The 23,876-nt window shown below is 47.2% G+C and overlaps 1 protein-coding gene across 1 annotated transcript in view; it reads left to right on the top strand.

Annotated features, from left to right (window-relative positions):
* The window catches only part of LOC126193654 (DNA damage-binding protein 1), a 187,094-nt gene that overhangs the window by 35,261 nt on the left and 127,957 nt on the right, over positions 1 to 23,876 (top strand). Inside the window, exon 3 of the mRNA XM_049932704.1 lies at positions 23,034 to 23,296. Within this exon, the coding sequence (XP_049788661.1) occupies positions 23,034 to 23,296 (263 nt within the window). The remainder of the gene's footprint in view (positions 1 to 23,033; positions 23,297 to 23,876) is intronic.

The raw sequence follows: 23,876 nt of genomic DNA, 5'->3' as shown, positions 1-23,876 counted from the left end.
TCAACCACAGTCAGTTCTTCCATCGTTGCCACAGTTCCTTGTTGTTTCTCGGTCTGACGAAGGTCACGACTTCTCCACAGTCAACCCTTTCATTATTCAGAAAGGTGTCGACGCAATTGCAGGTCCTGTAAAGTCTTTTTCCAGATTACGGAATGGCACCCTGTTGTTAGAAACACACAGTGCCCTCCAGGCACAAAAATTGCTGCGTACCTCACTACTACACACTTTCCCTGTCCGGGTGGAACCGCACCGTACCTTAAATTCCTCGCGTGGAGTCGTTTATACACGCTCCCTCGATGGACTGTCTGACGAAGAAATTCAGCACTACCTGTCAGACCAGGGCGTAACGGCTGTTCATAGGGTTATGAAAAGGGTTGACACGAAGATCATTCCAACCCGCACTGTCTTTTTGACATTTGACAAAGTGCAACTCCCATCGAAAATCAAAGCAGGCTATGAGATAATTTCCGTTCGTCCTTACGTCCCAAACCCTACGCGTTGCTATCGGTGCCAGCGCTTCAATCACACCAGCCAGTCCTGTTCTAATCCGGCCAAATGTGTTACGTGTGGCAGGGATGCCCATGAGGGTGCTTGTCCACCTCCATCCCCTCGCTGCATCAACTGTATGGGTGACCACGCTGCTTCCTCTCGAGATTGCCCCGTTTTTAAGGACGAAAAGCTCATCCAGGAAATAAGAGTGAAGGAAAAGGTGTCGACCTTTGCTGCTCGGAAATTATTCGCCAGTCGACAACCCACCGTGCCTCAGACAGGCAAATACAGCACTGTCCTTGCTTCTCCTCGGCCAACAAAGGAGGCGGCCACGCAGACTTGCGACCTCACCTTTAGTGCCACGGTTGTCCGATCGGCCAGCGCAAAGATCGCCCGTTCAACTTCACCACTTTCGCCTGCCCACTCTTTGGCTCACCCTTCGTCGGGTTCTGCTAAATCTCGAGCCCACAAGTCAGACACCAAGTCTTCGAAGAAAGAGCTTACTCGTGAAGAGTTTTTACGTACGGCAACTTCACCACCATCGGTTCCTCCTTCCTCTAAACCTCATACTTCCAAGAAGGCTACAAAGAAACCCAGTTCCTCTCCTTCTCCGCCAAGGCGTGTCCCATCCACAGCGCCACCTGGCGGAAATCGCCCTCGGCCGTCTTCTGTGTCGCCGAGGCGCACTGCTGGTGGCCGGTCAACCGGCCGATCGCTGGTGGCAGGAGCTGCTCCTGACCAACCTATGGATCAGGATCTTCTGCCTTCGGCTGAATGCCATTCCATGCTGTCGGTCGCAAGCTCTGAGCAGTCGTTGAGTTGACAGCACCCTTGGTCACATTCCTCCATTTTCTGTTCACCCTATGTCCATTATCCACTGGAATATCCGCGGCATTCGAGCCAATCGGGATGAATTGTCGATCCTCTTACGATCCTACTCGCCGGTCATCTTCTGTCTTCAGGAAACAAAGCTGCGTCCTAATGACCGCTTTGTTCTCCCTCAATTTCAGTCCATCCGATATGACCTCCCCTCTGTGGAAGGCACTCCAGCCCATGGGGGACTCATGATACTTCTCCATGATACTCTCCATTATCATCCAATCCCCTTAGACAGTTCCTTCCAAGCTGTCGCCGTCCGTCTTTCCCTTTCTGGATACACGTTCTCTCTTTGTACTGTATACATTCCATCGTCCACACCAATGGCGCGAGCTGATCTCCTTCATCTTCTTGGTCAGCTTCCACCCCCCTATTTGCTGGTTGGGGACTTCAATGCCCACCACCCGCTTTGGGGATCTCCACATCCTTGTCCACGTGGCTCCCTATTGCTAGACGTCTTCCACCAAGCGGATCTAGTTTGCCTCAACACTGGGGTCCCCACGTTTTTGTCTGCCTCCACGACAAATTTATCTCATTTGGACCTTGCGATCGGTACTGTTCCGCTAGCTCGGCGCTTCGAATGGTTCGCCCTCGATGATACACACTCGAGTGACCACTTTCCATGTGTCCTTAGGCTGCAGCCTCAACTGCCATATATGCGCCCACGACGCTGGAAGTTTGCCCAAGCCGATTGGACACTTTTTTCGTCTCTAGCGACATTCGATGACCGTCGCTTTCCCAGCGTCGACGATGAGGTCACACATATTACCAACGTTATTCTTACAGCTGCGGAACGTTCAATACCACGCACCTCCGAATTGCCCCGGCGCCCCCCAGTTCCTTGGTGGAACGAGGCATGCCGTGACGCAATACGTGAGCGGCGACGTGCTCTTCGCATTTTCCGTCACCATCCTACTTTGGCAAACTGTATCCGCTATAAGCAGCTCCGTGCGCGATGCCGTCGTGTCATCCGCGATAGCAAGAAGGCAAGCTGGCAATTCTTTATTAGCTCCTTTAACACCTTCACTCCCTCCTCGGAAGTTTGGAGTCGGCTTCGACGGTTCTCAGGCGCGCCTAGTTTCTCCCCGGTCTCTGGGCTCACTGTCGCGCATGATACCTTAGTGGACCCCGTCGCAATTTCTAACTCATTGGGTCAGCACTTTGCTGAGGTCTCGAGCTCTTCAAATTACCCGCCAGCGTTTCTCCCGAAGCAACGTGCAGCGGAAGTGCGACATCTTGCTTTCTCCTCTCAAAATCACGAAAGCTACAATGCTGTTTTCTCCATGCGGGAACTCCAACATGCCCTTTCTTCTTCTCGCTCCTCCGCCCCAGGATCGGATGGTATCCATGTCCAAATGTTGCTGCATTTATCAACCCATAGTCTGCGTTACCTCCTTCGCCTTTATAATCGAATTTGGACCGACAGTACTTTTCCCAGACGATGGCGGGAAGCTATCGTCGTTCCCATTCCGAAACCTGGAAAGGACAAACATCTCCTCTCTAGCTATCGCCCCATTTCTCTTACGAGTAGTGTCTGTAAGATTTTGGAGCGTATGGTGAATTACCGTTTAGCTTGGTGGCTGGAATCACGCGATCTTTTAACACCTGCCCAATGCGGATTCCGAAAGCATCGCTCTGCAGTTGACCATCTTGTTGCTCTCTCCACTTATATCATGAACAATTTTCTCCGGAAACGCCAAACGGTAGCAATATTTTTTGATCTGGAGAGAGCATACGATACCTGTTGGAGGACAGGCATCCTCCGCACACTGTTCTCTTGGGGCTTTCGAGGCCGGCTGCCCCTTTTTCTTCACGAATTTATGGCAGAGCGAACATTTAGGGTGCGGGTGAACACTACTCTCTCCCGTACTTTCTCTCAAGAAAACGGGGTACCCCAGGGCTCCGTGCTGAGTGTTGTCCTGTTTGCCATCGCTATAAATCCAATTATGGATTGTCTCCTTCCTGATGTCTCGGGCTCTCTCTTTGTGGATGATTTTGCGATCTACTACAGCTCTCAACGGACCAGCCTTCTTGAACGACGTCTTCAAGGTTGTCTCGATCGCCTCCACTCTTGGAGCCTCGAAACCGGCTTCCGTTTTTCTCCCAGTAAGACCGTTTGTATTAATTTTTGGCGACGTAAGGAGTTTCTTCCGCCCTCCTTACATCTAGGTCCTGTCAACCTTCCGTTTTCAGACGTCACTAAATTCTTGGGTCTTATGTTTGACAGAAAACTGTGCTGGTCCTCCCACGTTTCCTATCTTTCGGCTCGTTGTCTGCGAACGCTCAACACCCTCCGTGTCCTGAATGGTACCTCCTGGGGAGCGGACCGAGTGGTCCTTCTCCGCCTCTATCGCGCCTTAGTGCGCTCGAAATTGGACTATGGAAGCATAGTCTACTCCTCTGCTCGGCCGTCTATTCTTCGGCGTATCGACTCTATCCACCACCGTGGATTACGTTTAGCGTCTGGAGCTTTTTACACTAGCCCTGTGGAAAGCCTTTATGCTGATACTGCTGAACCTCCGCTGTCCAATCGGCGAGCGGTCCTTCTGAGCCGTTATGCTAGCCATCTGTCTTCCATGCCTGCTAATCCAGCCCATGACCCTTTTTTCGACGCCCCCTTTGATGTAGGGTATGCAGGCCGCTCCTCCTCCCTACTACCCCCGGGAGTCCGCTTCCGTCAACTGCTCCATTCTCTTTCCTTCCGCTTTCCTAAAACCTTCTTGACAACTTGGGGTACAGCACCGCCTTGGCTCCGTCCCCGGATCTGTCTGCTCCGTGATCTTTGTCAATTTCCCAAGGATGGTACACCTTCACTTGTTTATCGTCGGGCATTTGCTGCTCTATGTGCACAAATGACGGACGCCACCTTTATTTACACCGACGGCTCGAAAACATCGTTGGGTGTAGGGAGTGCCTATATTGTTGGCGACGCCCCAAATCACTTTCGGCTTCCCGACCAGTGTTCGGTTTATACTGCGGAGCTTTTCGCTGTTCTCCAGGCTGTCCACTACATCCGCCGCCATCAGCGGATACAGTACGTAATCTGCTCAGATTCTCTCAGCTCTCTCCTCAGTCTCAAAGCTCTTTACCCTGTGCACCCTCTGGTCCACCGGATTCAGGACTGTCTGCGCTTGCTCCACCTGGGGGGCGTCTCGGTGGCGTTCCTCTGGCTCCCGGGACACGCTGGTATCTGTGGGAATGAGGCGGCTGATATAGCAGCCAAGGCTGCAGTTTCTCTTCCTCGGCCAGCTATTCAGTCGCTTCGCTTCACCGATCTACGGAGCGGTTTATGTCGCAAAGTTGCTCATTTATGGCATGCGCGTTGGTCAACACTTCCCCGCAATAAATTGCGGGAAGTGAAAGCCCTTCCTTGCGCTTGGACCTCTTCCTCCCGAACGCGTCGTCGGGAGGAGGTAATTTTAGCTAGACTCCGGATAGGGCACTGTCTTTTTAGCCATCGACATCTTTTAAGCGGCTATCCTCCCCCACTCTGTCCCCACTGCTCTCAGCTGTGGACGGTCAGACACCTTTTAATTGAATGCCCCTATTTTAATCCGTTACGCTCCCGTCTACAGCTATCGCCTGATCTATCGTCGATTTTAGCAGATGACACGCGCTCAGCCGACCGCGTTCTCCAGTTTATTAGTGACAGTGAAATGACGTCAGTCATTTGAAGTTTTATTGGGGGACCATCAAGCCCTCTCTGTAGTGGACTTTTAAGCCTTGTTTCTGCTTTTAGTGTCTCCAATTCTTTGAGTTTCGTTCCCATTTTTGCTGTTTTCCATTTTCGGTTTCTATTCTTTCCTCAGTCACGGACCGGGCGCTAATGACCATAGCAGTTTTGCGCCCCCCCCCAAAAAAAAACAAAAAAAAAAAAAACACACAGTTTCCAAAATAAATTTATATATTTTGAAATAATCAGTTGTGTGCTGTGTGTATTACTCTGGTCAACAGTGTACACCATTCTGTTATAACCTTTAATCACCAATAATTGCGTGGATATTCAAATACACTCACTTAGAAACAATAGCTGGTTACATGATAACAACTCAGTATCTCTTATTCGACTGCCGTGCCGTGACGTGCGACCGGCGCCATTCGTACCTAGGTGGCGCTCCCGCGCTCAGCCGAGTTGCGGAGCGCCGCTATCGCCGTTTGCGCGTACTGTCGTGGCGGCACTGTAAATGTCGTGCCACTGTCACAACACAGTCCTTTTTACGTTATATCGTATTATGATTTTATCATACTGAACGCATTTGAAGATCTCTTTGCAAATAATCATTCCACTTAAGATTTGGGATTGTTCTCTCTTGTTCATAATTAAGACATTATTACATTGAAAAATATGAAAGTCATGTAGTTCTTGCCGGCCGCGGTGGTCTAGCGGTTCTAGGCGCTCAGTCCGAAGCCGTGCGACTGCTACAGTCGCAGGTTCGAATCCTGCCTCGGGCATGGATGTGTGTGATGTCCTTAGGTTAGTTCGATTTAAGTAGTTCTAAGTTCTAGGGGACTGATGACCATAGATGTTAAGTCCCATAGTGCCCAGAGCCATGTAGTTCTTGAAATGAGAAATGTATGATTCTCATAGGCCATCATCTGTGTGAGTGGGAATAGGCCGGACAGGAAATCCAGCATCCAGTGCCGTCCTCACTGGTTCTCAGAGTTGCTGTTCACCATATAGCGGAGATGCTGAATCACAGAAAGGCACAACAAAAAGACTGTCGTAGAATTGCTTTCGGCCAACAAGACCTTTGTCAGAATTAGACAACATACACATACGTATACATTCACACAAACACAACTTGGACACACATGACCACATTCTCTGGCAGCTGGAGCTAGAGTGTGAGCAGCATGGCATTATGGGAGAGGCAGCCACGTAAGGGTAAAGAGGAGGCTGGAATGGGGAGGGGGAGGGATAGCAAGGTGGGGGCGATGGATGGTAAAGTGTTGCTGGGAGCGTGCGGGGATGCGGAGGAGAGTGGGGCAGCTAGGTGCAGTCATGAGGTTGGATGAAGGGTGAGGAAGAGGGGGTAGAGGAGAGTAGCAGAAATGGAGAGAAGTAAAAAGACTGGGAGAGCTTGGTGGAATAGAGGTCTGTGTAGTGCTGGAATGGGAACAGGGAAGGGGCTAGATGGGTAGTGACAATGACTGACAAAGGTTGAGACCTGGAGGGTTAAGGAAATGTAGGATATATTGCAGGGAGGGTTCCCATCTGCACAATTCAGAAAAGCTTGTTTTGGTAGGAAGGATCCATATGGCTCAGGCAGTGAAGGATTCCATGTTGGGCGGCATGCTCAGCAATAGGGTGGTCCAGTTGTTTCTTGGCCACAGTTTGTCATGGCCATTCATGTGGACAGACAGCTTGTTGGTTGTCATGCCCACACAGTACAGTGGTTGCACACTTAGCTTGTAATCACATGACTGGTTTCACAAGTAGCCGTGCCTTTGATAGGATAGGTTGTATTTGTGACAGTAGTGTAGTAGGTGGTGGTGGGAGGATGTGTGGGACAGGAATATGAGTCCTTAGGCAAGGGGTTTGAGGATATTATGTAGATTAGGGGGGCAGGGAATGCCACTGTGGGTGGAGGAGGAAAGATAGTGGGTAGGACATTTCTCGTTTCAGGGCACGAGAGGTAGTCAAAACCCTGACGAAGAATGTAATTCAGTTGCTCCAGTCCTGGATGGTACGGAGTCACGAGAGGAGTGCTACTCTGTGGCCAGACGGTGGTGTTTTGGGAGATGCTGCGTGACTGGAAAGATAAGGCATGGGAGATGTGTTGTTGTACAACATTGGGAAGGTAGTTATAATCTGTAAAGGCTTCACTGAAACCTCGGTATATTTCAAGAGGGACCACTAATCACTAAAGATGCAGTGGCCATGGTGGCTAGGCTGTATGGAAAGGACTTCTTTGCGTGGAACGGGTGGAAACTAAGTGGAGGTATCGCTGGTATTTTGTAGGTTTGATATGGACAGAGGCACTGATATAGCCACCTTTGAGGTCAAGGTTAACATCGAGAAAGGTGGCTTGATGATGGGTTGAGTAGGGTTAGATGAATTGGATTGGGGAGAAGATGTCGAGATTCTGGAGGAATTCTCACCCTTGATCCAGATCACAAAGATGTCATCAGTGAATCTGAAGCAAGTGAGGGGTTTGGGATTCAGGGTGTTTAGGAAAGATTCGTGTGGATGACCTATGAATATCTTGGCATTGGGTGGTGCCATGTGGGTGCCCATAGCCATACACCGGATTTGTTTGTAGGTTGTGCCTTCAAAGGAGAAATAATTGTGGGTGAGTATTTAGATCATCATGGCGACTAGTATGGAGGTGGTTGGTTTGAAATCCATCGGACATTAGGAAAGGTAGTATTCAATAGCAGTAAGGCCATACGGATGTTAGTCTAAAGTGACATGTCATCAGTAGTGATGAGCAGGGCACCGTGTGGTAAGGGGACAGGAACTGTGGAAAGTCAGTGGAGGAAATGGTTGGTATCATTTATGTAGAAGGTTAGGTTTACATATCGTAATTACCCTCCCAAACTTGTACAAAAACAGACTTCCTGTGCCTTATCTTTCCAGTTACCCCACACCTCTTAAAGCCCCAATGTCTGCCCACAGAGGAGCACTCCCGCATGAATCAATTCCACCAACGCACCCAGTCTTTTTCTATCTCTCCTTTTCCGCTAACCTCTCATTTCTCCCCCGCCCTCTGTCTAACCTCCTGACTGCACCTAACTGCCCCCCTCCCCACCTCATCCCTGCATGCTCCCAGCAGCACCTTACTTTCCCTCACCCCTCTCCTGCTATTCCTCCCCCTCCCCGCTCCATCCTCCTCCTTACTTCCACCCAGTTTCCTCTCCCATAATGCCCTGCTGCTTGCAGTCTGGCTCCAGCTACCAGAGACTGTGGTCATGTTTGTGTGAGTTGCATTTGTGTGAATGTGTGTATGCTGTCTAATTTTGACAGAGGCCTTGTTGGCCGAAAGGTAATTATGTGACAGTCCTTTTGTAGTGCCTTTCTGCAACTCAGCATCTCCGCTATATGGTGAGTAGCAACTATCCTTTTCATTATACCATTACATTCCGCCCTGGATTTCCCATTGTTTCATTTAAAACATTGCTTGCTAGTCCCTGTCTCCAGCCGCCTCTACCCCCTTTGTTACTCTCACTCCAGCCTTACTCAAGGCTTGTATCCCCCCACCTCACATGCCTAGTTCTTTCCATTTTTCACTGCTCTCCCTCCACCCCAAGTCCACTCCCACCGAGCGAGGTGGCGCAGTGGTTAGCACACTGGACTCGCATTCGGGAGGACGACGGTTCAATCCCGTCTCCAGCCATCCTGATTTAGGTTTTCCGTGATTTCCCTAAATCGTTTCAGGCAAATGCCGGGATGGTTCCTTTGAAAGGGCACGGACGATTTCCTTCCCAATCCTTCCCTAACCCGAGCTTGCGCTCCGTCTCTAATGACCTCGTTGTCGACAGGACGTTAAACACTAACAACCACCATCCACTCCCACTCCACTCCCCCCTGCGGGTCTGGGGGTTAGAATAGGCCTAATGTATTCCTGCTTGTCTTAAGAGCGACTAAATGGAATCTCTCACTTTTCGGCCCTACAAGTTGAGGTTCCATTTTATGGTTTCACATGCCACTTTCCAAATTCTACAGAAGTGCGGGTCACATGGGGAAGAACGCCTTACGTGGTGCATGAGTTATCCATAGTGCCCTTAGATTTGATCTCCTGAACTCTTGTCACGGTTTGCATCTCCACCTGCAGCTCAACTATTTGGGCGAGTACACTTTCCGAGGTTTGTCATCTTCTTCCATTGTCTCCTGTCCTCTTTCACACCCATAACAATATTGGATTTCTCTGTGCCCAATATCCAGCATGATAGACAGTCCGTTGTGGTGGGGGTGTCATGTACCCATTTGGTGGTAGCCCCCAGACAGCACAGGGATCGCACTGCTGATGACTGAGCTGAAAACTCCCCACGTATGCCAAGGAGTAGATGCCTGTCTTCCTGGGGCATCAGGACTCCCGGCAACGGCCATCATGCCAGTTGGCCTTTGCTGTGGCTGGATGGCGCCCATGGGGAGAGCCCCCAATCGGAGTGGGTGGCATCAGGGTGGGTGACCCGCAATGAAGATGACTAAATCATCTCTTGCTGGTGACCGTACGGCGCCAGCAGTATCTATGAAGGGCAAGACTGAGTAAAACAGTGACAGATATGACCCTAAATCGTTTTCCTACCTCGCTACACCATGGGAGGAACGTAGGGCTACAGAAAGAAGAGAGCCATATTCGCCTTGGCATTTAGTCTGTAGCAGAATGGACGGGGACTCCTTTCTACCTACAAAGCCTCAATTTTTTGTTGGACGTCTTGAGGATAAGTTTGGGGAAGTGATTGCGCATTTGAAGATGATAAGCGGTGCAGTCTTGATTCAGACAGCATCCCCAGCCCAATCTGGGATGTTACTCACTTGTGACGGGCTGGGTGATATTCCTGTTTCCATCACTCCCCATAAAAGTCTCAACATGGGCCAGGGGATTATTTTCCATTGCGACCTCCTCTTGCAGTGTGATGACGAGCTCCGCGCCAATCTAGAACGGCGGTGTGTTCATTTCATCCGGCACATTTACAGGGATCCCAAAGACAGCAGGGTTGTGGTTCACTGCTGTCCCTCCCACTATGTGGTGTTTATGTGCTGGAAATTTGGGCACACATCTTCCCGCTGCACTTCCAGTGCCACATGTCGAGACTGCGGACGTTCACTGCATCCAGATACTCTATGTGCACCTCCTCCTGCATACATCAACTGTGGAGAGCAGCACTTTCCTTGCTTGCCGGACTGCACAATACCCCAAAATGAGCGGAAAATCATGGAGTACAAGACCCTGGATCGGTTGACTTACCAAGAGCGATAGACCCTATTCGGTTGATGTCCACATACGCTGTAGCTACATTACCATCGCCATCACAAGTACCAGTCATACCACACACTGTGCCATGAACAGTGGGCCCTCCGGGCCTCCTGAATACATCCGCCCCCTTGGTGGTAGGGGGAAAAATCGCCTTCTGTTGCTCCCAAAGTACCTACCTCAGGAGCAAGCCCACCCCTCAAACGCAGGGGACATAGGTCCCCTCCCCTCAGCCAGAGAAGCAACAACCTCCTCCAGCTCCTCTCAAGCGGAAGGGGTCCCTTGGGACCCTCTCTCCGAAGATCTCCACTAATCTCACAGCGGACACTCGCCTGTGGCTAAAGAAGCCACGAAGAGCTTCACATTCTTCCTCTGTGCTTGAATCTACTTCAGAGAAGTCCTTCCAGCAAGCCTCCAAAGAGAAGTGAGAGGGCAAGCAAACAAAGAAGTCTGCTAAGAAAAAGGACCCTCCAGTGGCTCCAATACCACCACTCCCTACCAATTCCACACCTACGGGTGTGGTAGAGATCTTAGCATCCCGTGAGGACCTGGATCTCACTGATGCCTCACACACAATAGGAATGGATACAAGTACTCAATCGGTGGCAGCAGATGATCCTGAGGCATAACCTGCCTTGTTGCACGCTTCATGCTTTCCCAGACTCACGATAACATCATCCTGCAGTGGAATTGCTGCGGTTTTTGCCACCACCTGGCTGAGCTACGGCAACTGTTAAGCTTTACACCTACTTTCTGCATTCCTCTCCAGGAAACCTGGTCCCCTGTCCTCTGTGGCTATAGAGGATATTACAAGAGCCGTAGCGACTATAATAGAGTGTCAGGTGGAGTTTGTGTCTATGTCCTGAACTCAGTATGTCTGCAACGTGTATCTTCCTCCAGGTGGTGCAATACCCCTGAATGTATTAGCTGCACTGATTGATCAACTCCCTAAACCTTCCCTACTTTTGGGAGAGTTTAACCCCATAACTCCTTGGGGGGTGCCACCATGCTTACTGGCCGAGGTAGAGGTGTCTAAACTTTCGTGTCTCAACTCGACCTCTGCCTCCTAAATACTGGAGCCCGCACACGTTTCAGTGTGGCTCATGGCACTTACTTGGCCATCAATTTAGCCCTCTGCAGCCCAGGACTTCTCCCATCTGTCCACTGGAGAGCCCACAATGACGACTTGTGGTAGTGACCACTTTCCCATCTTCTTGTCACTCACCCAGCGCAATTCCCCCAGACGCCTACCAAGATGGGCTTTAAACAAGTCAGACTGCGAAGCTTTCACCTCTGCTGTCACCTTAGTATCCCTCCCAAATGGTACCATCAATATGGTAGTTGAGTGGGTCACTAGAACAATCATTTCTGCAGAGGCAAACATGATCCCTTGTTCTTTATGGTGCCCCGGCTAAAGTCAGTACCTTGGTGGTCACTGGAAATCACTGAGGCCATCAAATAGCGTCAGCGAGCTCTACAGCGACATCAAAAGTACCCTTGCTCTAGGGTAGAGCATGTAATAGCTTTTAAATGGCTCCATACCCGCATTTGCCAGCTTATAAAAAGACAGAAACAGAAATGTTGGGAGAGGTACGTCTTGACCATTCGGTGCCATACATCACCTTCCCAAGTCTGGACAAAGATCAGATGTGTTTGTGAGTACCAGACCCCGACAGGTGTCACTGTCATTAACATCAATGATGTGTTATTTATTGGTGCAAACACAATTGCTGAGACTATGCTCAAGCGTCTGCATTGGAGAATTATCGCCCAGCATTTTACTCCTTCAAACGACAGATTTAAAGGAAAGCCCTATTGTTCACTGAACATCACAGTGTACCCTATAATGCTCCATTTACAGAGTGGGAGCTCCTCAGTGTCCTTGCACATTGACCCGACACAGCGCCTGGGCGAGATTGGATCCACAGTCAGATGATCAAACATCTCTCGTCCGACTACAAGCTACATCTCCTTGCCATCTTCAACCAGATCTGGTGCGATGGCATCTCTCCATCACAGTGGCGAGAGAGCACCATCATTCCAGTGCTCAAACCCGGCAAATGCCCGCTTGATGTGGATAGTTATCGGCCCATCAGCCTCACCAACATTCTTTGTAAGCTGTTAGAACGTGTGGTAGTAGGCGGTTGTGTTGGGTCCTGGAGTCACGTGGCCTACTGGCTCCATGCTAGGGTGGTTTTCGCCAGGGTCGCTGTACCACTGATAATCTAGTTTCCCTCAAGTCTGCCATTCGAACAGCCTTTTCCAGACACCAACACTTGGTTGCCATCTTTTTTTATTTACAAAAGGCTTACAATACAACCTGGCTACATTGTATCCTTGCTTCCATACTTTGTGTCCAAGTTGGTGCCTCCAAAAGTTCCCCCCATATCCAGGAAAATGGGGTCCCGCAGGGCTCTGTATTGAGTGTATCTCTATTTTTAGTGGCCATTGACGGTCTAGCAGCAGCTGTCGGGCCATCCGTCTCACCTTCTCTGCATGCAAACGATTTCTGCATTTCATACTGCTCCTCCAGTACCGATGTTGCTGAGTGGCACCTACAGGAAGCCTTCCACAAGGCACAGTCATGGGCTCTAGCCCACGGAATCCAGTTTTCACCTGTGAAGTTGTATGTTATGCAATTCTGCCGGAGTCGTACCATTCGTCTTGAGCCAGGACTTTACCTTAATGACGATCCACTCACTGTAGTAGAGACATATCGATTATTATGACTGGTTTTTGACACAGATTCCTTATCTTCATCAGCTGAAGCAGAAATGCTCGCAGCACTTCAATGACCTCTGGTGCCTGAGCAACACGGGCTGGGGTGCAGATCACTCTACGCTGCTGCAGCTGTACAGAGCCCTTGTTCCATCCCACCTTGACTGTGGGAGTCTGGTTTATGGTTTGGCGGCACCCTAGGCATTGTGTTTACTCGACCCAGTGCATCACATTGGCATTCGAATGGCAACAGGAGCTTTTAGGAAGAGTCAGGTGACCATATTCCTGGTGGAGGTCGGAGTCCGTGCATTGAAGGTTAGGCGTGCACAACTGCTCACCAGTTACATTGCACATGTTCGTAGTTCTCCTGAGCATCCGAATTACTGTCTCCTTTTCCCAACCATGGCGGTTCATCTCCCGCATCGGAGGCCCAGGTCAGGGCTTAAGATCGCAGTTTGCGTCTTATCTCTTCTATGTGAAGTGGAGTCTTTGTCTTTACCACCTATACTCAAGGTCCATTCACATACATCTTCACGGTGTACACCTAGGCCAAAGCTTTGCCTGGCCCTCACTTGGTCCTAAGGACTCAGGTAACCCCGCAGCTCTCCGTTGTCACTTCCTTTGACTCTTGACATGTACTGGGATCATGAAGTGGTTTACACCGACAGCTCGATGGCTGATGGTCACGTTGCCTTTGCATATGTTCATGTAGGACATATTGAACTGCACTCCTTGCCAGATGGCTGCAGTGTTTTCACTGCAGAGCTGGCGGCCATTTCTTGTGCTGTTCAGCGCATCCGCTCGTGCTCTCGCAAGTTATTTCTTCTCTGTACTGACTCCTTGAACAGCCTAAAAGCTATCAACCAGTGCTACCACCATGATGCTTTCTTAACAACAATCCAGGAGTCCGTATATGCCCTGGAGTGGTCCAGTCATTCTGTGGTGTTTGTGTGAGTGCCAGGCTATGTCGGAATCCCAGGAAACAAACTTGCCGACAGGCGGGCCAAACAGGTTACAAGGAAACCGCTTATGGACATCGGTATCCCCGTAACTGACCTGTGATCCTGATTACGCCACAAGGTTTTTCAGCTTTGGCAGACGGAATGGCATAATCCCAGTGCGCACCACAAACTGCTTACCATTAAGGAGACTACGAATGTGTGGAAGTCCTCCATGCGGGGTTCTCGAAGGGACTCTGTGGTTTTCTGCCGGCTCCGCATTGACCATATATGGCTAGTACATGGCTACCTCCTCAGTCACAAGGACCCACTTCGGTGTCACTGAGGCTCACATGTGACAGTCATCACCATTTTGCTGGACTGCCCACTTTTAGCACCTATGTGGTGGACTTTAACCTTCCCAGCACCCTACCTTCGGTTTTGGGCGACAATGCCTCAACAGCCGATTTAGTTTTACGTTTACTTGTGAGGGCCTTTTTTTATCGTACTGTCTAATGGTGGGAATTTAGCCTTCCCCCAATGTCTGCCACCCTCCTTCCACTTTAACTCTGTCGCACTTTCTTTGCATTTGTTTGTCTTTGTGGTCATCTTTTTTCCCGACATGTGTTCACTTCGCCTTGTTTTTTGGGAGGGTAATGTCTTGCAGAGTGGCTGGCTCATCCTCTTTTTATTATTGTGATCAGCCAGCCCATCTACTCTATGGTTTTAATACCATCTACTTTTCCTTTTGATGTATGTTTCCCCCTTTTTTGTTCATTCCAATAGTTTTATTTTTAGGTGTGGTTCCCTATTCCTTTTCCCACTTTCACTTTCTGTAACGTACATTGCGTGTTTTTGTACCTGGAGCCTTGCTTGCAGCAGGAGAAAGGGACTGTTGACCCTGTTGTGTGATCCCTTTATACAACAATCCAACCAACCCACTCTCCCACCACCCCAGCCTCCGGTCTCCCACCACCCCAGCCTCCGGTCTCCCACCACCCCAGCCTCCGGTCTCCCACCACCCCAGCCTCCGGTCTCCCACCACCCCAGCCTCCGGTCTCCCACCACCCCAGCCTCCGGTCTCCCACCACCCCAGCCTCCGGTCTCCCACCACCCCAGCCTCCGGTCTCCCACCACCCCAGCCTCCGGTCTCCCACCACCCCAGCCTCCGGTCTCCCACCACCCCAGCCTCCGGTCTCCCACCACCCCAGCCTCCGGTCTCTCCCACTTATGGCACTCCACTATCCCCCACTCTCCACTATCCCCCACTCTCCTCGCTTCTCCGTTCATCCCCCCGCCACCACGTCTACGCTCCTCCCCCCCTCGGCCACCGGGTCTCCGCTCTTCCCCCCTCTCGGCCACCGGGTCTCCGCTCTTCCCCCCCCTCGGCCACCGGGTCTCCGCTCTTCCCCCCCCTCGGCCACCGGGTCTCCGCTCTTCCCCCCCCTCGGCCACCGGGTCTCCGCTCTTCCCCCCCCTCGGCCACCGGGTCTCCGCTCTTCCCCCCCCTCGGCCACCGGGTCTCCGCTCTTCCCCCCCCCTCGGCCACCGGGTCTCCGCTCCTCCCCCCCCGCCACCGCTTCCTCACCGCGTCTCCGCTCCTCCCCCCACTACAGCATCCCCCCCCCGCCACCGCGTCCCCGCTCCTCCCCCCCCCCCGCCACCGCGTCTCCGCTCCTCGCCCCCCCCTCGGCCATCGGGTCTCCGCTCCTCCCCCCCCCCCTCGGCCACCGGGTCTGTGTGTGTGTGTGTGTGGGGCGGGGGGGGGGGGATTACACACGTGCGCATGTTTGTGTAGGCATGCTCACAGTAATTCTTTCTCTCCTAATTTATATAGTTTTTCTGTCCTGGATTTTCCGTTGTTTATTACAAAATCCTTACGATAAGTAGTAAAGGTGGCCAGATTAAAGAAAGAATGCTCTAATACTTAAGGGATGACAGCTATTGGAGGTACTTTTGGTGGTTGGTGGACTTGTTATGGATGGGGCTTTTATGGAGGGATCAGAGAGGTGGAGATTAACATCCAAGAAGGTGGAGTATGAAGCTGAAGAGGACCAGGTGAAATGGAAGGTGTTTTATTTGGTATTTACATGGCTATTGCCCACTCAGCATATCAGTTATATGCTGTCAGGTAACTTGTACTCCTTCTGTTTTCATATTCCACCAGTTCTCTCCACCAACATATTAATATTGCTTCTGTGGCTACCATATATCCCATTACTGTGTTTTATCAATCCTTTGTCCTTCTCTCATATTCTACAACTATTTTCTCTTCTCTCATTGTTTGTCTATATCTTTCCTAGTTTTCCTTCTGACCTTTCTTATGCGCACAAGTTACTACCTCCCAGTATTGTTCGTATGTCCATCCTTCTGATTGGAATTTTGTATTTGTGGGAATCCACTGCTTCCAGATGTTTAATAAATGTAAACATGGTCTGTAATAGGCTGTCAAGCGAGTTTTATTTAATCATGAGATTAGCTAATTTTGATTATTTGTCATTGTCAAGCACATGTAAAACCAACATGGAAAAGAACTACACTGTCTGCATACATTGCCATGTATAAATAACACTTTACACGCCTCATTTTAAGATAAAACATTACTGGACAAATCTCTTACAACCACATGGTAACTGACAGCAGCTGGTAATTTGTTGTCACAGATTCACATTCGTCCAAAGACAGGACTCTTGATAGCTCATATAATATGCACATTACAAATATTGCTTGCGTTCCAGACTTTGTTGGTGTCATGTACAAAACAGTCAGCAACCAAAGAATACATTAAGGTCATACAAATGGACATAAAATATGAGGGTGGTTTGGAAAGTTCTTGGAATCACCACGAGAGTTCAGTGCCAGCTCAACAAGTTGTTCACATGATATTCATTGGACTGTGGCCTGTAAACACGTGCCACATCATTATTCTTGGAAGAGAGTTGTGGCAGTGACATGGCTCTGTTGTTGTTCCCGCATAGTGATTTGCGAAAATGGAAAAAAATTGAGATTCAAGCAATGATTAAGTACTTCATAAAGAAAGCTATGAAAGCAAAGGACATTCATGGCGATTTCCATAATACGTTGGGGGACTCTGCTCCTTCATATTCAACTGTTGCCAAGTGGACAAATGAATTTAAGTTTGGGCGGGAGAGCTAAGATGATGATCTGTGTGGTGATCAGCCAAGATGTGTCACTACTCCAGAAATCATTGCAAAATTGCACAAAATGGTCATGGAAGATCGCCGATTGAAAGTGCGTAAAATTGCTCACACATGCCAGATGTCTTCTGAAAGGGTATATCACATTTTAACTGAAAAATTAGAAATGACATAATTATCTGCAAGATGGGTGTTGTGACTCTTGACGCTGGATCAAAAACATTGTGCCATCGCCATGGCAGAATTACATGATCTAAGGTATGAATTGTTGCCACATCTGCCTTATTCACCTGTTATGGCTCCGTCAGACTTCCATCTCTTCCCAAAACTGAAGATTTTTCTTGGTGAACAAAGATTCACTTCAAACAAAGAATTGATAGCCAAAGTTCACAATTATTTTTCAGACCTGGAGAAAACTCATTTTCGAGATGGGATCAAGGCACTGGAACACCGTTAGACCAAGTGCATTAGTCTACAGGGAGACTACATCGAAAAATAAGTGTTTCAGTCATGTAAGTACTTTTTTTCTATTCCATTCCAAGGACTTTTCAGACTACCCTCGTATTATATACACTACATGGCATATCACCAGGCAAACTACACTACTTTAAAACATAATATTAACAAAAATAAATATGATTTACATACAGAATTCCACAAATAATAGAATACTCTATCAACTGCTGGCGTGCCAGGTATAATGACTCATTCTGCTGTAAGTCATCAGTGTCTGAAGCTATTTCTAGATACCCAGGAGACAGACCTGACTACTTGTACAGAAAGATAACTCACAGATATTTTTTAAATTTTTTTTTATTTCACACTTTGTATTTTGGTGTTATTCTTACTTGTGTGGCCACAAAACCCTTCCTACTTTTGTACTTACCTCATATATATTTTTGTTAGTATGATGTATTAAAATAAAGTAGTTTACCCGGTGATGTGCCATGTACTGTATATAATATTTTATATCCATTTGTATGCCCTTAATCCCCCCCATGTACCATGGACCTTGCCATTCGTGGGGAGGCTTGCGTGCCTCAGCGATACAGATAGCCGTACCGTAGGTGCAACCACAATGGAGGGGTATCTGTTGAGAGGCCAGACAAACGTGTGGTTCCTGAAGAGGGGCAGCAGCCTCTTCAGTAGTTGCAAGGGCAACAGTCTGAATGATTGAGTGATCTCGCCTTGTAACAATAACCAAAACGGCCTTGCTGTGCTGGTACTGCGAACGGCTGAAAGCAAGGGGAAACTACAGCCGTAATTATTCCCGAGGGCATGCAGCTTTACTGTATGATTAAATGATGATGGCGTCCTCTTGGGTAAAATATTCCGGAGGTTAAATAGTCCCCCATTCGGATCTCCGGGCAGGGACTACTCAGGAGGATGTCGTTATCAGGAGAAAGAAAACTGGCGCTCTACAGATCGGAGCATGGAATGTCAGATCCCTTAATCGGGCAGGTAGGTTAGAAAATTTAAAAAGGGAAATGGATAGGTTGAAGTTAGATATAGTGGGAATTAGTGAAGTTCGGTGGCAGGAGGAACAAGACTTCTGGTCAGGTGACTACAGGGTTATAAACACAAAATCAAATAGGGGTAATGCAGGAGTAGGTTTAATAATGAATAGGAAAATAGGAATGCTGGTAAGCTACTACAAACAGCATAGTGAACGCATTATTGTGGCCAAGATAGATACGAAGCCCACACCTACTACAGTAGTACAAGTTTATATGCCAACTAGCTCTGCCGATGACGAAGAAATTGAAGAAATGTATGATGAAATAAAAGAAATTATTCAGATAGTGAAGGGAGACGAAAATTTAATAGTCATGGGTGACTGGAATTTGAGTGTAGGAAAAGGGAGAGAAGGAAACATAGTAGGTGAATATGGATTGGGGCTAAGAAATGAAAGAGGAAGCCGCCTGGTAGAATTTTGCACAGAGCACAACATAATCATAGCTAACACTTGGTTTAAGAATCATGAAAGTAGGTTGTATACCTGGAAGAATCCTGGAGATACTAAAAGGTATCAGATAGATTACATAATGGTAAGACAGAGATTTAGGAACCAGGTTTTAAATTGTAAGACATTTCCAGGGGCAGATGTGGACTCTGACCACAATCTATTGGTTATGACCTGTAGATTAAAACTGAAGAAACTGCAAAAAGGTGGGAATTTCAGGAGATGGGACCTGGATAAACTGAAAGTACCAGAGGTTGCAGAGAGTTTCAGGGAGAGCATAAGGGAACAATTGACAGGAATGGGGGAAAGAACTACAGTAGAAGAAGAATGGGTAGCTTTGAGGGATGAAGTAGCGAAGGCAGCAGAGGATCAAGTAGGTAAAAAGACGAGGGCCAATAGAAATCCTTGGGTAACAGAAGAAATATTGAATTTAATTGATGAAAGGAGAAAATATAAAAATGCAGTAAATGAAGCAGGCAAAAAGGAATACAAATGTCTCAAAAATGAGATCGTCAGGAAGTGCAAAATGGCTAAGCAGGGATGGCTAGAGGACAAATGTAAGGATGTAGAGGCCTATCTCACTAGGGGTAAGATAGATACTGCCTAAAGGAAAATTAGAGAGACCTTTGGAGATAAGAGAACCACTTGTATGAACATCAAGAGCTCAGATGGAAACCCAGTTCTAAGCAAAGAAGGGCAAGCAGAAAGGTGGAAGGAGTATATAGAGGGTCTATACAAGGGCGATGTACTTGAGGACAATATTATGGAAATGGAAGAGGATGTAGATGAAGATGAAATGGGAGATACGATACTGCGTGAAGAGTTTGACAGAGCACTGAAAGACCTGAGTCAAAACAAGGCCCCTGGAGTAGACAACATTCCATTGGAACTACTGACGGCCTTGGGAGAGCCAGTCCTGACAAAACTCTACCATCTGGTGAGCAAGATGTATGAAACAGTCGAAATACCCTCAGACTTCAAGAAGAATATAATAATTCCAATCCCAAAGAAAGCAGGTGTTGACAGATGTGAAAATTACCGAACTGTCAGTTTAATAAGTCACAGCTGCAAAATACTAACACGAATTCTTTACAGACGAATGGAAAAACTAGTAGAAGCGGACCTCGGGGAAGATCAGTTTGGATTCCGTAGAAACACTGGAACACGTGAGGCAATACTGACCTTACGACTTATCTTAGAAGAAAGATTAAGGAAAAGCAAACCTACGTTTCTAGCATTTGTAGACTTAGAGAAAGCTTTTCACAATGTTGACTGGAATACTCTCTCACAAATTCTAAAGGTGGCAGGGGTAAAATACAGGGAGCGAAAGGCTATTTACAATTTGTACAGAAACCAGATGGCAGTTATAAGAGTCGAGAGGCATGAAAGGGAAGCAGTGGTTGGGAAGGGAGTAAGACAGGGTTGTAGCCTCTCCCCGATGTTATTCAATCTGTATATTGAGCAAGCAGTAAAGGAAACAAAAGAAAAATTCGGAGTAGGTATTAAAATCCATGGAGAAGAAATAAAAACTTTGATGTTCGCCGATGACATTGTAATTCTGTCAGAGACAGCAAAGGACTTGGAAGAGCAGTTGAATGGAATGGACAGTGTCTTGAAAGGAGGATATAAGATGAACATCAACAAAAGCAAAACATGGATAATGGAATGTAGTCGAATTAAGTCAGGTGATGCTGAGGGAATTAGATTAGGAAATGAGACACTTAAAGTAGTAAAGGAGTTTTGCTATTTAGGGAGTAAAATAACTGATGATGGTCGAAGTAGAGAGGATATAAAATGTAGACTGGCAATGGCAAGGAAATCGTTTCTGAAGAAGAGAAATTTGTTAACATTGAGTATAGATTTAAGTGTCAGGAAGTCATTTCTGAAAGTATTTGTATGGATTGTAGCCATGTATGGAAGTGAAACATGGACGATAAATAGTTTGGACAAGAAGAGAATAGAAGCTTTCGAAATGTGGTGCTACAGAAGAATGCTGAAGATTAGATGGATAGATCACATAACTAATGAGGAAGTATTGAATAGGATTTGGGAGAAGAGAAGTTTGTGGCACAACTTGACCAGAAGAAGGGATCGGTTGGTAGGACATGTTCTGAGGCATTAAGGGATCACCAATTTAGCATTGGAGGGCAGCGTGGAGGGTAAAAATCGTAGAGGGAGACCAAGAGATGAATACACTAAGCAGATTCAGAAGGATGTAGGTTGCAGTAGATACTGGGAGATGAAGCAGCTTGCACAGGATAGAGTAGCATGGAGAGCTGCATCAAACCAGTCTGAGGACTGAAGACCACAACAACAACATGCCCTTAATGTATTATTTGGTCACTGGCAGTTTTTATACATGACATCAACTATGTCTGGCACGCCAGCAATATATGTAATGTGCCTATGATATGTGCTATCAAGAGTCTTCAGTCTTTGGATGAATGCGAATCTGTGACAACAAATTACCAGCTGCTGTGTCCACCTCTGTAGCACAGCGGTAGCGTTACCGCCTACCACGTGATGGGGCCCCAGGTTCGATTCCCAGCAGAGGACTGGGTGTTGTGTGTCCTTAATCACCATTTTCATCATCATTGACACACAAGTCCCCAAAGTGGCGCCAACAAAAAAGACTTGCAATACAGTGACCGAACCCCAAAGGAGATATCCCGGCCAATAAATGCCATACGATCATTTCATTTACCAGCTGCTGTCAGTTACCATGTGGTTGTAAGAAATTTGTGCAGCAATGTTAATATAATAAACGGTAATACAAAATGAAATGTAAAGAATCGATTTAATGTTGTGTTATCAACAGCAAATCCTCTTAATGTGAGTTGTGTAAAGTGTTATTTATACATGGCAACATATGCAGACAATGTAGTGATTTTCCATATTGGTTTTACAGGTGCTTGACAATGACAAGTAGTCGAAATTAGCTAATCACATGATTAAATAAAAATTACATTACAGCCTACTAAGGACCATGTTTACTACGTTTATTAAACTTCTGATTGGAGGTTTGATGGACTAAAGCTGTTCACTTACGTAATAAAATGACACCTACAGCTGTCCCTACAATGTTATTTATTATGACTACCAGTTTTGGTGCTCCAGCGCTCCTATCTTCAGGCCTTAACTGATACTGAGGGGGTTAACCCCAGTCGTATACAACGATTTATCAGTGGTAACATCTATTAACTGGTTTTTTCAGACTACCTGTAACAACAATGTTGTGTCTACAATTGATTGGTTCAGGTTCATTGACAATATCTCCATGATCTGATCCAGGACAAAGGCACTCTACAATCATTGCTCCACCATCTCACACTCTCGTATCTGTTCCACCTGGTCCACTTTGGCCTCGGTTGTCATCTTCCGGGACGTTATTCTTGACTTTCCTGATGGCTCCCTAAAATGTCTGTCTGTATAAAGCCCATCAAATATCAACAGCACCTCCACTTCGATATCTGCCATCCATTTTATACTAAAATGGTGTTTTGTATTTCTCCTGGCTTCAGTCTCCAGGAGGCCCTGTCCTACACCCTCCTCTGTTGCTCTGCCTCCCACTTTACTGCAATAATCTCCATTCCACTTCTCTCTTCACAGTCTCCCCATTTCCTCAGTTCCTTCTCACCTCACCCCTCTCCACCTTTCTCCAAACCCACTCTTCTACTTCACTGCGTGCCATACCAAATTTCTTGCTGCCTCTCCTTCCCTGCCAGCAGCATCCCTCCTTTCCAACATTCCCTTGTCCTCCATATCTCCTTACCCCTTTTAGCCATCCCATTGGACACTACTACTACTACTACTACTACTACTACTACTACCACAACCACAACCACAACCACAACCACTACCAGCGTAAAATTTAATTGATTCTTACTGGATAGCCTTCCTAAGTAGTAGTTTTATGTTCATGTAATTATTAATATAAATTTGTACAATAACTATGCCATTTTCAAATTTACAGAATGAGACTAAAGACTTACTGTTCATTGTAACTGCAAGGTACAATGCAATGATACTGGAATGTGTTGGAGAAGGTGACAACCTGGAAATAATAACTAAAGCTCATGGTAATGTAGCAGACAGAATAGGAAAACCTTCAGAGACGGGAATAATAGCTGTAATTGATCCAGAAGCCCGAGTTATTGGTCTTCGTCTTTATGATGGCCTATTCAAAATAATACCTCTTGAGAAAGACAACAGTGAGCTGAAAGCTTCAAGTATAAGGTATATTTGTTTGTTCTTATTTATTTTATTTTTTGTTCCATGGAACAATTGTAAAATTACCATTTAATCCTAGGAAATGCACTGTAGTAAATGGAATACCTCCACACAGATATGAAGTAGAATGTTAGTAATAATGAACACAGAATTTAGGACATCTTGTATCATTCACGTCACGACAGTAAAAGATATGTACAATTACTATTTTGAATGCTGTGCCAGTAATTAAATATTTAAATGATAATTTTGTTTATCACTGTTTTATGGACAAAAAGTACTTCTGTATGTTTGTTGGATCAGGATTATTCACTCTCATGAATGTAATATTGCTTGGTAGGGAACTGAAAACTTTGGTACTGGTATACTGTACTAGTGTCTGTGTTAACAACAGATTCAGTAGCTCACTGTGGAGATCAGTCTTTTGTCTAGTCTTATGGCAATGGTATAGTTTTTTTCATAGGCAGGGGAGTTATTTACAACATAACCTACAAGAGAATATATATATTTTGATGTGGTCGTGATTTCAAACTGCTGCTTCCCCCCTCCCCACCTCTCCCTACCCTTTGAAATTGGCACATTGTGC

The sequence above is a fragment of the Schistocerca nitens genome, chromosome 1, assembly GCF_023898315.1.
Source record: "Schistocerca nitens isolate TAMUIC-IGC-003100 chromosome 1, iqSchNite1.1, whole genome shotgun sequence".
NCBI lineage: Eukaryota > Metazoa > Arthropoda > Insecta > Orthoptera > Acrididae > Schistocerca > Schistocerca nitens.
Note: the sequence above shows the minus strand (reverse complement) of the source record. Positions and strands in the feature narration are given on the sequence as shown.